Genomic DNA, 12,624 nt, shown 5'->3' with positions numbered 1-12,624 from the left:
AAAAATCAAATGAGAAGTTAAAAGAGGACTAAAGGTTTAATCTATTTCCCAATAATTGTCTTTTACAAGCTTATCTGATACAATATAATAAAAAACAATCCTATGGCTATAATGGTAGATTAGGTTATTTTCAGTGAATCTACATTTCTTCCATCTGACCACTTTGAGAAGTGTCTATGTTACAGACAACAAACGATAAGTTTGGCCATGGGACTTGTTTTCACAGTATAATGTGAGTGGGAATGTGATTGCTTAGGAGTTCAGAGACCAGGCACTAAGAAACACATTTCTACTATTTGCTATCTCTTCAATAAAAGATCATATATCAGGTAGCCCATTCTTCTAAGAACGAATGAAATATATAAAGAGATCTGAGCTGAATCTGTGTGTAGTCTGGAGTCAAGTCCATGCATGCCCAGCTTTGATGAACCCTAACATAGTCAAACCACAAACTAGTGAATGAAAAATGAATGCTTAGTTTTCAATGTCATGCATTCTTGGGTTGTATAAACACAACTTTAGTAATTAGTTACAGCTACCATTAACATTTATATTCATTTTGAATATTCATATAATTTTTCTAGAAGCGCATAAGGATTATGTACAGGGAATATAAAGAATAGGTCTATATTCACAGATATAAAAGTAAGTAAAATATGAATTTCTTTTGCAAGTAATAATTGAGTTGAATCTCTCTCCCTCTTATAATTGAATTAGGGTAAAAATATCTCTAGATCATTATCAAATTACTCAAGTTTCCCTTGAATTCTGGCAATAACTAACTGCTTGACTCATACAAATATCTGTCCATTTTAATTTTTTTATTATTTAACACTTTAGTTTTTGCCTCAAAGTACTTTCTAGCATGATTGTAAAGAGTGACAGAAGTGAGTACGTGAACATTTTTTAAAAAAACACCAAAAACTAAATCTCTTCCAAAATATCTTAACCAAGGTGAGGAAAACAACATATAAGAAAAAGTATCAAAGGTCACTGGTTATTATCCAATTAGAAACCAATGTCTACCTCAAAATGAGTGTATTCTTTGATAGCGCTGCACTAAGACAGATTCAGAGAGTACACTTTGGTTGCATTCTGTGAGCAAGTGGGGCCGATCTGAATGGCTCTCACACAGCAGCTTGTGTTTGTTCCATGATAACTCTGAGGGGTGGTTGACAATTTAGTATCTCATCTCCAATCCCCCTCAGTGCCCTGTTCTCAGAGATCGGTGCAAGAGTCTATCAATTTTCTCCCTTGTCATCTCCCCCGAAGTTGACCTTTGTCTGTAAAAGACAATGGAGAGACAGTGGAGCCCAAAGGGCTCTTCATTCTGGTTTTATGGTGTTTTCTCTCCTCTGCCTGCTATGGCTTGGTTGCCAGTTGCATGCTTGCAGGAAGTCCTGAGTATCCGTCCTCCGGCAAGTTCTTGTAGACAATCTGTCAGTTTCCTGCCTTCTGGTCTTGCCTCCTAATCATCTGACAAGGAGTTCCTTCCTGCCTGCCAGTCACGGCCTGAGATCCATCTTCACCAAGTTCAGCCTGTGGAGTGTGGAGCTGCTCTGCCCCAGGCCAATCCAGGGAGCATGTGTTCCATGAGGCTGTAAGTCCCCCACACGGTCTTCAATGACTTCTAAATCCTGTTTTCAGCGTGTAGGCCTGGCTTCCCAGGGATGGCTCCTTTACTTCTAAGATATTCTGTGTAAGTTGCTTTATCTTAGTAGCCTTTTCTCTTAGGAAGATTTCCCTTACCAGTAGATAATAATTGTTTACCTCAAATGTCCCTTTGTTTCTGTTTCCTGACGCCATTCTGATTCATACCCTTGTCACCCTGGGTCATTCAATCCTCATTTGAAGCCTTTTCAGGATTAGGACAAATCAAACTAACTTGGAAATATAAATAGAATTATTCACTTTATTGAGAATTTTACAATAATATTATCATATCTAACATACTATTTATTTTACTAAATACCAAAAGCTTAAGAAATAAATGATATATACTTGAGATAATATTTTTTCATTAATTAATTAAATTTGAGAACAGTTCTAAAACACCAAAGGTGAAGCTTCAGGGACTCTGGACTCTGAGGGATATATAAGCATTGATGCGGATTCATCTGTGGTAACAAACGAATCATTCTAGTGAGTGACGTTGATAACAGGAGAGGTCGTGCATATGTGCGACAGGGGCAATTGAGGAAATCTCGGTGCCTTCCTCTTAATTTGTTGGGAACATAAAACTAAAAACCATATTTTAAAAATATTCAGGGGCGCCTGGGTGGCTTAGTCGGTTAAGCGTCCGACTTTCGCTTAGGTCATGATCTCGCGGTTCGTGGGTTCGGGCCCGCGTCGGGCTCTGTGCTGACTGCCAGCTCAGAGCCTGGAGCCTGTTTCAGTCTGTGACTCCCTCTCTCTCTGACCCTCCCCTGCTCACGCTGTCTCTCTCTCTCTCCTAGAAATAAATAAAACATTAAAAAAATAAAAAATAAAAATGTTCAGAGAAATAATTGTTTGGCTTTTGAAGTAATGTGAGATGTATTGTTTATAAATGGTGAAATAGCATTATGCCAACATGCGGGAACTAAAATGCCGGGCGCTTACAAACATATGGCCTTAATACAGACCAGCGTGCAAAACTAAAGGTTTTAAAATAAAAATCGTAACAAGGACAATTTTTGTCACTCTCTGAAGATACTGACAACCTGAAATAGAGAGAATTCTGTGTTACTAATCTTAACAATAGATACCATAGTATTTTGTTGAATAAACCACTCATTTGACCAATAGTTATATATCTAAATCTGAATATTTCCCATAACATTCTTCTATGGAAGAACTTCAACAACTCTTTGTTTCTGATTGTTCACATTGCTGTTTTTCTTTCTAAGGTTAATTCTTGTGAGGCACAAAATCACAAGTTGTCAGGAAACTTACACATTGGAAGACCATGTTAAGTCTTGTGTCTGCACCGGTGAACTTTTATCTCTTTTCTGGGAGACTCTAATCCATGGCTTTTCAGAGATTAATTTCAACAAAAACTATGAGAAAATAAATTTTATTAGAAGTCAAAAAAAGAGATCATACTCATTTGAATTTGTAGGACCAAAGAAAGTTAATTCTTTCTTACCTTATAGAAACCTTCAACTAAATATAATGTTACACACTGGACACTTAAGTATAAAAATATCTTAGTAGGACTAAGTGAAGAGAACAGACAATGAAAACAATTTCAGACTTTAGATCATGGGTCAAAGGTTAATAACTGAAGAAATATTTACATTGGAAAACTTCCTGGAGATTCAACTAAGAAGTACATTTGTAATCTTCTCGCCTAGGATGTTCCCATGCGTCCCTCCTGTTCAGTGACCAAGAAGATGGCAGCTGTTACAATTGGGAGAAGCTGCCAAGAGCAGTGGTGCTGGTGCCACAGAGGAGACTTGATCAGCAGGGGAACTGGGGGCGAAGTACCCCTTGTGTCTTCAGCTCCAAGTGCTGCTTGCGCTCAATAATGATGAAGAAAACCCAGACTTTCACTGGTCAGAGGAGACGGTGTTTGGGTCAAGTACTGTGTCCCATAAACATAATGGAAATATACTGGCTGTGAGACTATAAGGAAGGAGTTGACATGAGCTCTCCACGCACTCTTAGCTGATGGAAAAAACTCTGTGCACATGGAGAGAAGACCAAGATGCACCCAGGAGAAAGTCCAAGCCCAGGGGATCTGAGAGCTGATAGGAAAGTTATGAACAGTCCCCTTCTACACTCACACACACAGACACAGAGGTCACACTGCACACAGTGGAAGCCTTACTGACCTGCAGGATTTGAACACATCCTTTCTAAAAACAGCAGCAACAACAACAAAACCCCAAACTCTATTAATTAACATCAAATGTACAAAATCACAGGTCATTAAAAATAGGCAATAAGAATTGGAAAAACTGAACAAAACTATCAGCAGACAGATTTTAGTGGAGAAGATTCTGCCAAAAAGCTTAAGCAAAAAAAAAAAAAAAGTAAATTTAGGAGAAATGAAATAGAATGCATGTTTCGTCAGTTATATGTTAAAACGTGTCTACTTAAAAGGTTAAAAAATATGAAGAACAATTGGAGAATGTCTTCCAATGAAGGGAAAGCAGAGATCAGTAGAAACTTCTACTGGGATAAGTTGCTGCACATATTAGAAAAAAAAGGCTTTAATAGTCGTATTTAGAAATATATGTAAACAATAAAGAAAGCTTAATTGAAATAATTACATGAACATGTGAGGGCAGCAATATAGCAAGTCAAGAAATGTCAATAGAGGAATCCAACTAAATGAATAAACCACAGAGAACCTAAGTGCATAAATACATACCCGAAATGAAAACTTCATTAAATTTTCTCTACAGAAAATTTGGGACGTGGTCGAAAAGAACTGATGAAAGTTAAGGAGTAACAAATTTTATTTACACCAGACGATGAGAGAGAAAAAAGAGAAAATTTTACAGAATTCAGAGACTTTCAAAACACTATCAGGAAAGCCAGCGTAGGTCTAAGTAGAATATGAGAAGAACAAAAGAGGCAGAAAAAAACAGAACAACAATCTTAAGGCGCAATAAGTGAACAACTTACTAGTATCATTTAAAAATATTTATAGATGCTGGAGACTTAGCAGGCTGCTCTTAGAATGAGCATGTACATATCTATATCTCATGGCATCATCATGAAATGTCCAAGGAAACTCGCAAACACAGACCAAGAAGTACTCTTGAGGGAACAGAGTGGATTACGAAGTGACGTAAGTCAGTGTGAAAATCAGGGATGGGTGAAATATCTTCCACCTCCATCAGCTTTAGTCCCCCTTATGTACCACAGACTCCGTATCTCTGCCCTGCACACTAGTTCACACTGGACGGGATACACTCAGCAAGATGAAGGAATAGAAAGCCACAGGCCTGAAATCCCGCATGGAAACAAACCCATGTATCTTCATTCTAATCAGTTTTGATAAGGGTACCAGGACCATTCACTAGGGAAAGACAGCATCTTTTACAAAGGGTGTTGGGAAACTGAGGACTCGCATGGAAAAGAACAAAGTTGGATCTTTACATCTACACCATATACTCAAATTCACTCAAAATGGACTAAACCCATAAATGTAAGATGTAAAACTATACAGTTCCTCAAAGAAAAATTGGGGGCGGAGGAAATAAACATCATTATATTTGGCAATGATTTCTTGGGTAAGCCACCAAAATCGGACCACAAAGGAAAAGTCCATGGTAGACAAATGGGCTATCTCAACCTAAAACTTTTCTGAGCCTAAGGGGCATGTACAACCATGAAAAGACAGAGCGGAGAAAAACACTTGCATATCATATATCAAACAGGGATTCATATCTAAAATATATGTACAAGTTAGTACTAAATTAATCTACAAGTTAGTACTGACAACAACAAACACCAAAAACACAATGAAAAAAAGATCCAAGAAATTAAAGACATATTTCCAAAGAGAATATAAATAATAAAAACTCCTATGAAAAGATGCTCAATATCGTTAATGAATACGAAAAAACAAATCAAAATTTTGAGGAGTTATCACTTTATATTCATTAAGAGGGATGCTGTAAAAAAAAAGGTTTGGGGTGCTGGGTGGCTCAGTTGGTTAAGAGTCCAGCTCTTCATTTTGGCTCAGGTCATGATCTCACACTTTGTGGATTTTAGCCCTGTATCAGGCTCTGTGTTGACCAGTGGAGAGCCGACTTCTGAAGCTCTGTGTTTCCTTCCCTCTGCACCTCCCCTGCTTGCTCTCTCTCTCTTTCAAAATAAATAAGAATTTTTTCATCCATGTGATTCTTGATGTAAGTAGAGAAATATTTAGGACTCTTACAGTACAAATGAGACATGGTGAGGGACTATAAAGGCAAGTAAGTCTCTACATATTACTCAAGCTGCTGTGGGTTGTGGTAACTGTGTAGACTGTGATCTATGAGTATATACTTATCTGTGTAAAGATATATAGTATCTAAATTATTTATACAAAGGACATTAGAGCATACATGTACAAATATAAAGACCTATTGTACTATGCATGATGGTCCATCAATGAAGTAATGTGTAGGAAATATAACCTTCATTTTTATCTCACAAGATCAGAAATAGAACATCAAAAAAAAAAAGTTCTAGTAGGGTCATAAAGCATAATTAAAAGTTAAAAAATAAAGAAATACAGAAAATGGTAAAATAATATAGGAAAATACTATAGGAAACTATATTCATGAACTTGAGATCACTTCTGCAATAGGTCCATCATAATCATGGTTACACACAAGACGCTAAGTAGGCGAATGGTAACATCACAATTCTGATCGACTTCAATCTGAGAATAAAAATGCATGTCACAGGTATTTGCATCTTAAGCTCAAAAAGTGCTCACGTCTCAAATATGACAGAGACTTCGACAAAATGAAAAGAGGACATCATCCTGGAGAAATGGGAAGAGACTGACCCCAAGACTTCTCGTTCCCACAAAGGAGCGCACCCTTAAGAATTACAGCCCCAAAATGGTACTGTTTATAACCACCAGGACTTATCAATTGATTTTACGGAGACTCCTGACGTTTGGATCAAAGGACTATTTGGTACAATGTATATTTATACAATACAATAGAAAACTGTAGGGATAATTTAATATATTGAAATATATACCTATCTATGACTGCAATTTCATGCTAATGCTTACAGGAAAGTGTAGCACAATTATACATAAATACAATTATGTTCTATTCATACATTATTATTTCATTATGAAAACCATATTATCTATATTCCATAAGTACACTATGTCATATGTGTTTATGCATAATGAATGATTATAAATATGATATGTGGAAGAAGATGTAGAAAGACTTTTCATAAAAACATTATTCATAATACCCATGCATTGAAAAGGAACTGAATTTCTGAGGACGGTTTTTAAAATGTCACATTCCTATATGACAGCAGTGAAAATTCACAAACTATAGACAAATGTGTTAATATGGATGATTACAAATAGCATCTGAGACACAAGGGAGACACACATAAAAATGCTCACAGAATGATTCCATTCGTCTAAAGCCCCCAAATAAGCAGAGATATTTCATAAAATGAAAATAAGCAGGTCTGATAAAGGCTCTAAACTTCTGTGTCATGATTAATTTCTAATTGTGTGATTCTACTTCTTAATCAAATTGCATAATCATATTCTAGTTTCCTTGGTGTGCTTAAAATTAAATGTAAAGCTTATTTCAGGCAAAAGAACGTTTTTATAATCACAGCTTTCTAAGATAAGCAGGATCTGGAAATTATCAAATGTCATTAAAGGTATAAAAATACAATGTGTCATAGAGTCAAACCATGGAATATTAAAGCCTTTAAAAGAAACTACTAATACATATAAAACTATAAATGAACTCTACAAGTATAGTATTAATGACAAGCTTTTTAAATTATTTTTTTATGTTTATTTGTTTTTAAGAGATGAAGAGAGAGGATGAGCAGAGGAGAAGCAGAAAGAGAGGGAGACCCAGAATCTGAAGCAGGCTTCCAGCTCTGAGCTATCAACACAGAGCCCGACATGAGACTTGAATTCATGAACCTTGAGATCATGCTCTGAGCCCAAGTCAGAAGCTTAATTGGCTGAGCCACCCAGGCGCCCCATTAACTGACAAGCTTTTAATACAATCTGGAAATATCTGAAAACTTACCATGTCCTTTCCATCATCAGAGTAGAGCAGGCTAGAATTCTTAGACGCACAGGACGTCCAACTCTCATTCCATGACTTTTTCTCAGGGCTAAAGTAATAGCAGCTGTTGGAATACGTAAACCACCCTCTCAGGCAGTGACAGCAGTGACACGCTGGAGAGAGATTATGAGACATTATCCCAAAAGCTTTGAATACTAAAAAATAAAACTTTACATACTTGTACACATATGTGTCCATAACATGTTCATATAGGCTCACAAGCTGGTCAAAATAAAACAACACACACACACTCAAAGAAGAGTTAGGCTTTCATCCCCTAATTTATGTGCACATATAAAACATCCACAGAAATGTCCACCTCTACATGTGCTGAGAGTCACTGAAGAAAATCACCGATGAAATGATTTCTTTTATCATGTTACAGGAGGAGGAAATGTGACGCAAGTGTTAACAACGGGCAGGGCGACTTCAAATGAGTATTTCTTCCTATTGTTGCCTAAGAAGTAATACTCTCTTTAACCATTATTTCTGAAAGTTCATTAAGTGATTTTCTAACTCACTTTTCCCAAAGGAATCTATTATCATCTCTGCCTAGTTTAACATGGAGATAAAATCGACACTAAACTAATATCAGAATTTGCGAGTGATGTACCTTTCTGGAGCGTTGTTTCCAGGGACGTTTTGTTCTGTTCTGGTCCTTCAGTAGCTAGAACAGAAAAACAGTCCCCCAAAAAACATAATATTAAATAAAATAAATCGTAATAATTTGAGTTTCTTAGATTAAAATTGGGTGTACTATTTTACCAGAAAAATTTAATAAAGTAATGAACATGAGAGGGCAAAGAATTCAAAAGACTAAACAACCAAACCTCACCATCTCTTAATAATACTGGGTTTAAGCAATCTCAAGAATTAATTCACCTTTCTCCATAAAGTCTCTTGCATAACTTGCCTTTGAGTTATGAAATCTGAATATATATTTAATAATCCCTGGAATTATTCTGCTTTAGATGAATTCAGAATCTTCAGAATTACTATTCCACATTTAGAGCATACATGCATTAAAATGAGAAACTGAAATTTAAAATGTTATACAATACGTCAAGTATCATTAACATGAAAAATTCCCTTAGAGTCATTCAAACACTTTCTTACAGTGAATAAGAGCTATTGTGACCAAAGTGGACATCAAGATGAGGCAGATGATTCCCAGGATCCCAGCAACAAACTTCTCTGGACATGATGGTGAATAGTAGGAAGAGAAATGAAAACACTCAGAAACGATGCACAGAGAATCACATATGATAACTTGCACCTCAAACCCATCACGGCCATTGTGATCTCTCAGAAAACACCAATGCATTCCATTGCAATACCATATTCTAACCTCCAGCTCTGGTCCTCACAAAGGGAAACTATGTGAGATCATTTCCTACTCATTCCCTGCACCCCTGCACCCCAACTGCCCATCCTAGAACAGACATACCTGTCTGTAGTACATGTTTTACCTTTGCAATGATAGTCCTTGCCGTTCCCTTGAGGATCCTGAGAAGCCCTTTGAAGATTCAATTCTGCATAGGCTATGTTCATTTCAGGTGCGGAAATGGAGCTTTTAGTGCCCTTAGGTTTCCCTTGCTGTCTTTTGGAGCCCTTAGCGTGATGGAGTTCTGCATAAGTAACTGCTTGCTTACTCATGTGTGCAGCTGAGTAGTGTCAGGCACTGTGGTGTCTGAACCCGCACTGAAGGGCTTGATAAACAGTGTATGTCATGTGCTGACAAGATTGCTCGTACAGCAACACTCGGTGGAGTGCGGGGTGAGGGACACACTCGTTTGCAGTTGAACAATGTCAACTCTGGTACTAACTTCCATAGGACTTGAAATAAGTGTTTAATGAGAGAGTAAGTGGTTTTTACAATAATAGCACAATAGCATTGGTTGGAAAACACATAAAGGAAGAAATTGATGAAGAAGAAAGGAATTCGTGAATGATAGTGTCTTCATGAATGTAAGGTCAGATTCCACAGACATACTTCCACACTATCAAACTAACCAGATGAAAATTAAAATGCTATATTAGAAACCAAAAGTGTTGCACCAATTTTTTTGACAATGTTAAAATCCATTATTGGTTAAAACTTAAGTGCCCTAAGATTGAAGAACAGTATTTTTAGCAGTTATAGGAATTTCCTGTTGCAAAAGACTTTTATTTGTGATTTTAGATTGCTTTGCTAAAGGTAGCCCAGTGCTATCAAAGTGATATTTTATTTTGAACATCTGTGGAAGTCAGAGCATCTTTAAATTTCAGAAGAAATATTTTATATGTTGCAAAATGTTACATGACACACTAACATTCCCCAAAGCAGAAACAATAGTGAAAACAGAAAACAAAATTAAAACATATTTTTAAGAGAGGACTTAATGAACATCAGAAAGTGACAACTGATTTGATGGCAAAGATATGAAACCATAAGTTGATAAATAAAAGTGTAGATCATCTATGGAAGAGCACAGTTGTTATAAACGTCTAGAAAGATCTATGATTTCAAAGGCATTGAGGGTAGCTGTAGTGGTATAGTGATGCTAATAAATCACATCAATGTAATATCAGACTTCAGTCAGTGAGCTTGCAGTCAGGGAACTCTGGAATTACTCCGGCCGTCAAAGTACAAGGTGCCACCTTTAAACAGTTATTTCATGTCATCATCTGGTTTCCTAATCTAAAAGAGGAATTAAAATATGTAAAATTAAAGCATATAAAAGACTTAAACTCAATCTGACTCTTCCAAGTTCTCAATAATATATTAGTTTAATTATTTTAAACACAGTAACCATTTATCATGACTGATTTATGTCATTTAGACCATGGAACATAATTCATTACACAGGAGTATCTTTCAGGATTGAATAACTTTCTTGGCCAAGTTTTGTTCCATTTTATAAAAAGTCTTTTTACACTTCAGTTTAATTTGGCATCTTACAGAAGGTACCTCATGTATTTTATGAAAAATCAAACTGCACTCATTTATGAAAGTAAATATATGAGAAATTACATTTGTCCTTTAAGATATAATGATTCATTTTAAGAATCTATGTTTAATGCTGGGCAAGTATCAAATAATTCATAATAAATCATTGATGGCAATTGATGACAAATCCAAATTAAGTGTTCTTTGCCACGATGCTCATTTGATCTCACTCGAAATTATATTGATTAACAAACCCAATTGTGCATATGCATATGATCTTAATGACTTCTCCACAGTTAAGAATTTGCATATTGTAAGATCTCTAACATATAGCATAGTCCTTTTGGTTTGTTACCCTGAATTGTTGGAATGCAGATACCAATGCTCTCTGTGATGTGATTGTATGTTAGCTCTGTCTCGAGTGCATCCCACCAGCATTTGTATCTCCCATTCCCTGGGGTGGCTGGTAGAGAGACAGGGTAGGAGTGACACATACCTTCTGTTGGCCACACAATCATGCATCTTCCAGACGGAACCAGGTTACTCTCGTAAGCAGGTAATGTCTGTGGTTTTCACAGCCTGCCGGCCCTGTGAGAGCTCAGAGTGAGGCAATAGTGGAAAAAGTAGATTTCTCATCAATGTGTCACCTAAATTTGAACAGGAAATTCTTACCCTTGGGCTATTTTGAAGACACTGTATGTCATCACACACCTCCAGAAGGTAGAGACATTGAGCTTACAGTGTGTCATTTAGTTTGTCTCTAGGCAAATGCCTCTGACAAATTCTATGTTCCACAAGACATTGGGGCCAGAGATGTGACCACCCAGGCTGTTAATTTGCTCCCATCTGAATCACAAACACTGACAACTTATGCCTCATGTAAAACATCTTAGATATTAAATTTTACTTTTAGAATATTTTGCTACATCTTGATGTTACATACTTTTTCTTATACCCTTGTTATGTGATTTCTTTTATACCAAAGATATTCTAAAATCATCATCCTGTCGACAGGTATTTAATTATATTTGACACTAATAGTGAAAACTGACTCCATTTTCAATTTTATTGTAACTGTCATAAAGACATCAATTTCTGAATTTATCTTATAAATTTTCTACCATAATTTTTAATTAGCTACATTCTATTTTTATTATTTGTAAACAATTTTAAGTTTTTGCTGGGAAAAAAACCAAATGCCTGTCAGAACGTTAAAATATTGAATAATATTGAACAATAGCACTGAACTAGAGATTTGAATATTAAATAATTATTCATGTTATCTATTTATTCCTTCTCCAATTATAACTAGGTGTCTGTATTTTAATAGGAGTATTTGTTGTAAATGAAAAAAGCCTAAATCTATATAAGGGATAAATAACAAATGTTTACAAATTTCACTTAGTTCAAAATATTGGAGAAGGACATAGAAAGCACTGAAAAAATTTTTTAATGCTTTTTTATTTTTGAGAAGGCGAGAATAGGAGGAGGTAGAGAGAGGGAGACACAGAATGTCTAGCAGGCTCCAGGCTCTGAGCCGTCAGCATGGAAACAGACGTGGGGCTTGAACCCACCAATCGCAATATCTTTACTTGAGCCGAAGTCAGATGCTTAACAAACTGAGCCACCCAGGTGCCCCGAGAAAGTACTTAAAAAAAATTTTTTTTTAATGTTTATTTATCATTGAGAGACAGAGAGAGACAAGCATGATCATAGGAAGAGCAGAGAGAAGGGGAGACACAGAATCTAAAGCAGGCTCCAGGCTCTGAGTTGTCAGCACAGAGCCCCACATGGAGCTCAAACTCACAAACTATGAGATCATGACCTGAGCCAAATTTAGACACTTAACTAACTGAGTCACCCAGGCTCCCCCACAAGCTAAAGTTTTAAATGTTTCATTAGTAAGAGACACACAAAAACCAA

At 36.3% G+C, this 12,624-nt stretch overlaps 1 protein-coding gene across 1 annotated transcript; it reads right to left on the bottom strand.

The window, feature by feature from the left end:
- Positions 1 to 2,581: 2,581 nt before the first annotated feature.
- Positions 2,582 to 9,428, bottom strand: LOC144232027 (NKG2-F type II integral membrane protein-like). The gene is made up of 6 exons (XM_077764712.1): positions 9,242 to 9,428; positions 8,889 to 8,966; positions 8,386 to 8,439; positions 7,734 to 7,885; positions 2,935 to 3,038; positions 2,582 to 2,702 (listed from the first exon to the last, which is right to left on the bottom strand). Exons 1-6 carry the CDS (start codon positions 9,426 to 9,428, stop codon positions 2,582 to 2,584), a joined length of 696 nt encoding a protein of 231 aa, XP_077620838.1.
- Between the last annotated feature and the right edge of the window lie 3,196 nt (positions 9,429 to 12,624).

This window comes from Crocuta crocuta, unplaced genomic scaffold (genome assembly GCF_008692635.1).
Source record: "Crocuta crocuta isolate KB4526 unplaced genomic scaffold, BGI_CrCroc_1.0 scaffold1180, whole genome shotgun sequence".
Taxonomy (NCBI): Eukaryota; Metazoa; Chordata; class Mammalia; order Carnivora; family Hyaenidae; genus Crocuta; species Crocuta crocuta.
The sequence above is the reverse complement of the archived record's forward strand: the minus strand, read 5'-3'. Positions and strand labels throughout refer to the sequence as shown.

Bases quoted from the DNA above. Each gene is read 5' to 3' on its own strand.
- LOC144232027 (XM_077764712.1), bottom strand. From the start codon at position 9,428: ATGAGTAAGCAAGCAGTTACTTATGCAGAACTCCATCACGCTAAGGGC. The intron at 8,967-9,241 runs GTAAAACATGTA...CATCATGTCCAG, and splicing joins CAAGGACTATCATTGCAAAG to AGAAGTTTGTTGCTGGGATC. The intron at 7,886-8,385 runs GTACATCACTCG...ATCTCTCTCCAG, and splicing joins GGAAACAACGCTCCAGAAAG to CGTGTCACTGCTGTCACTGC.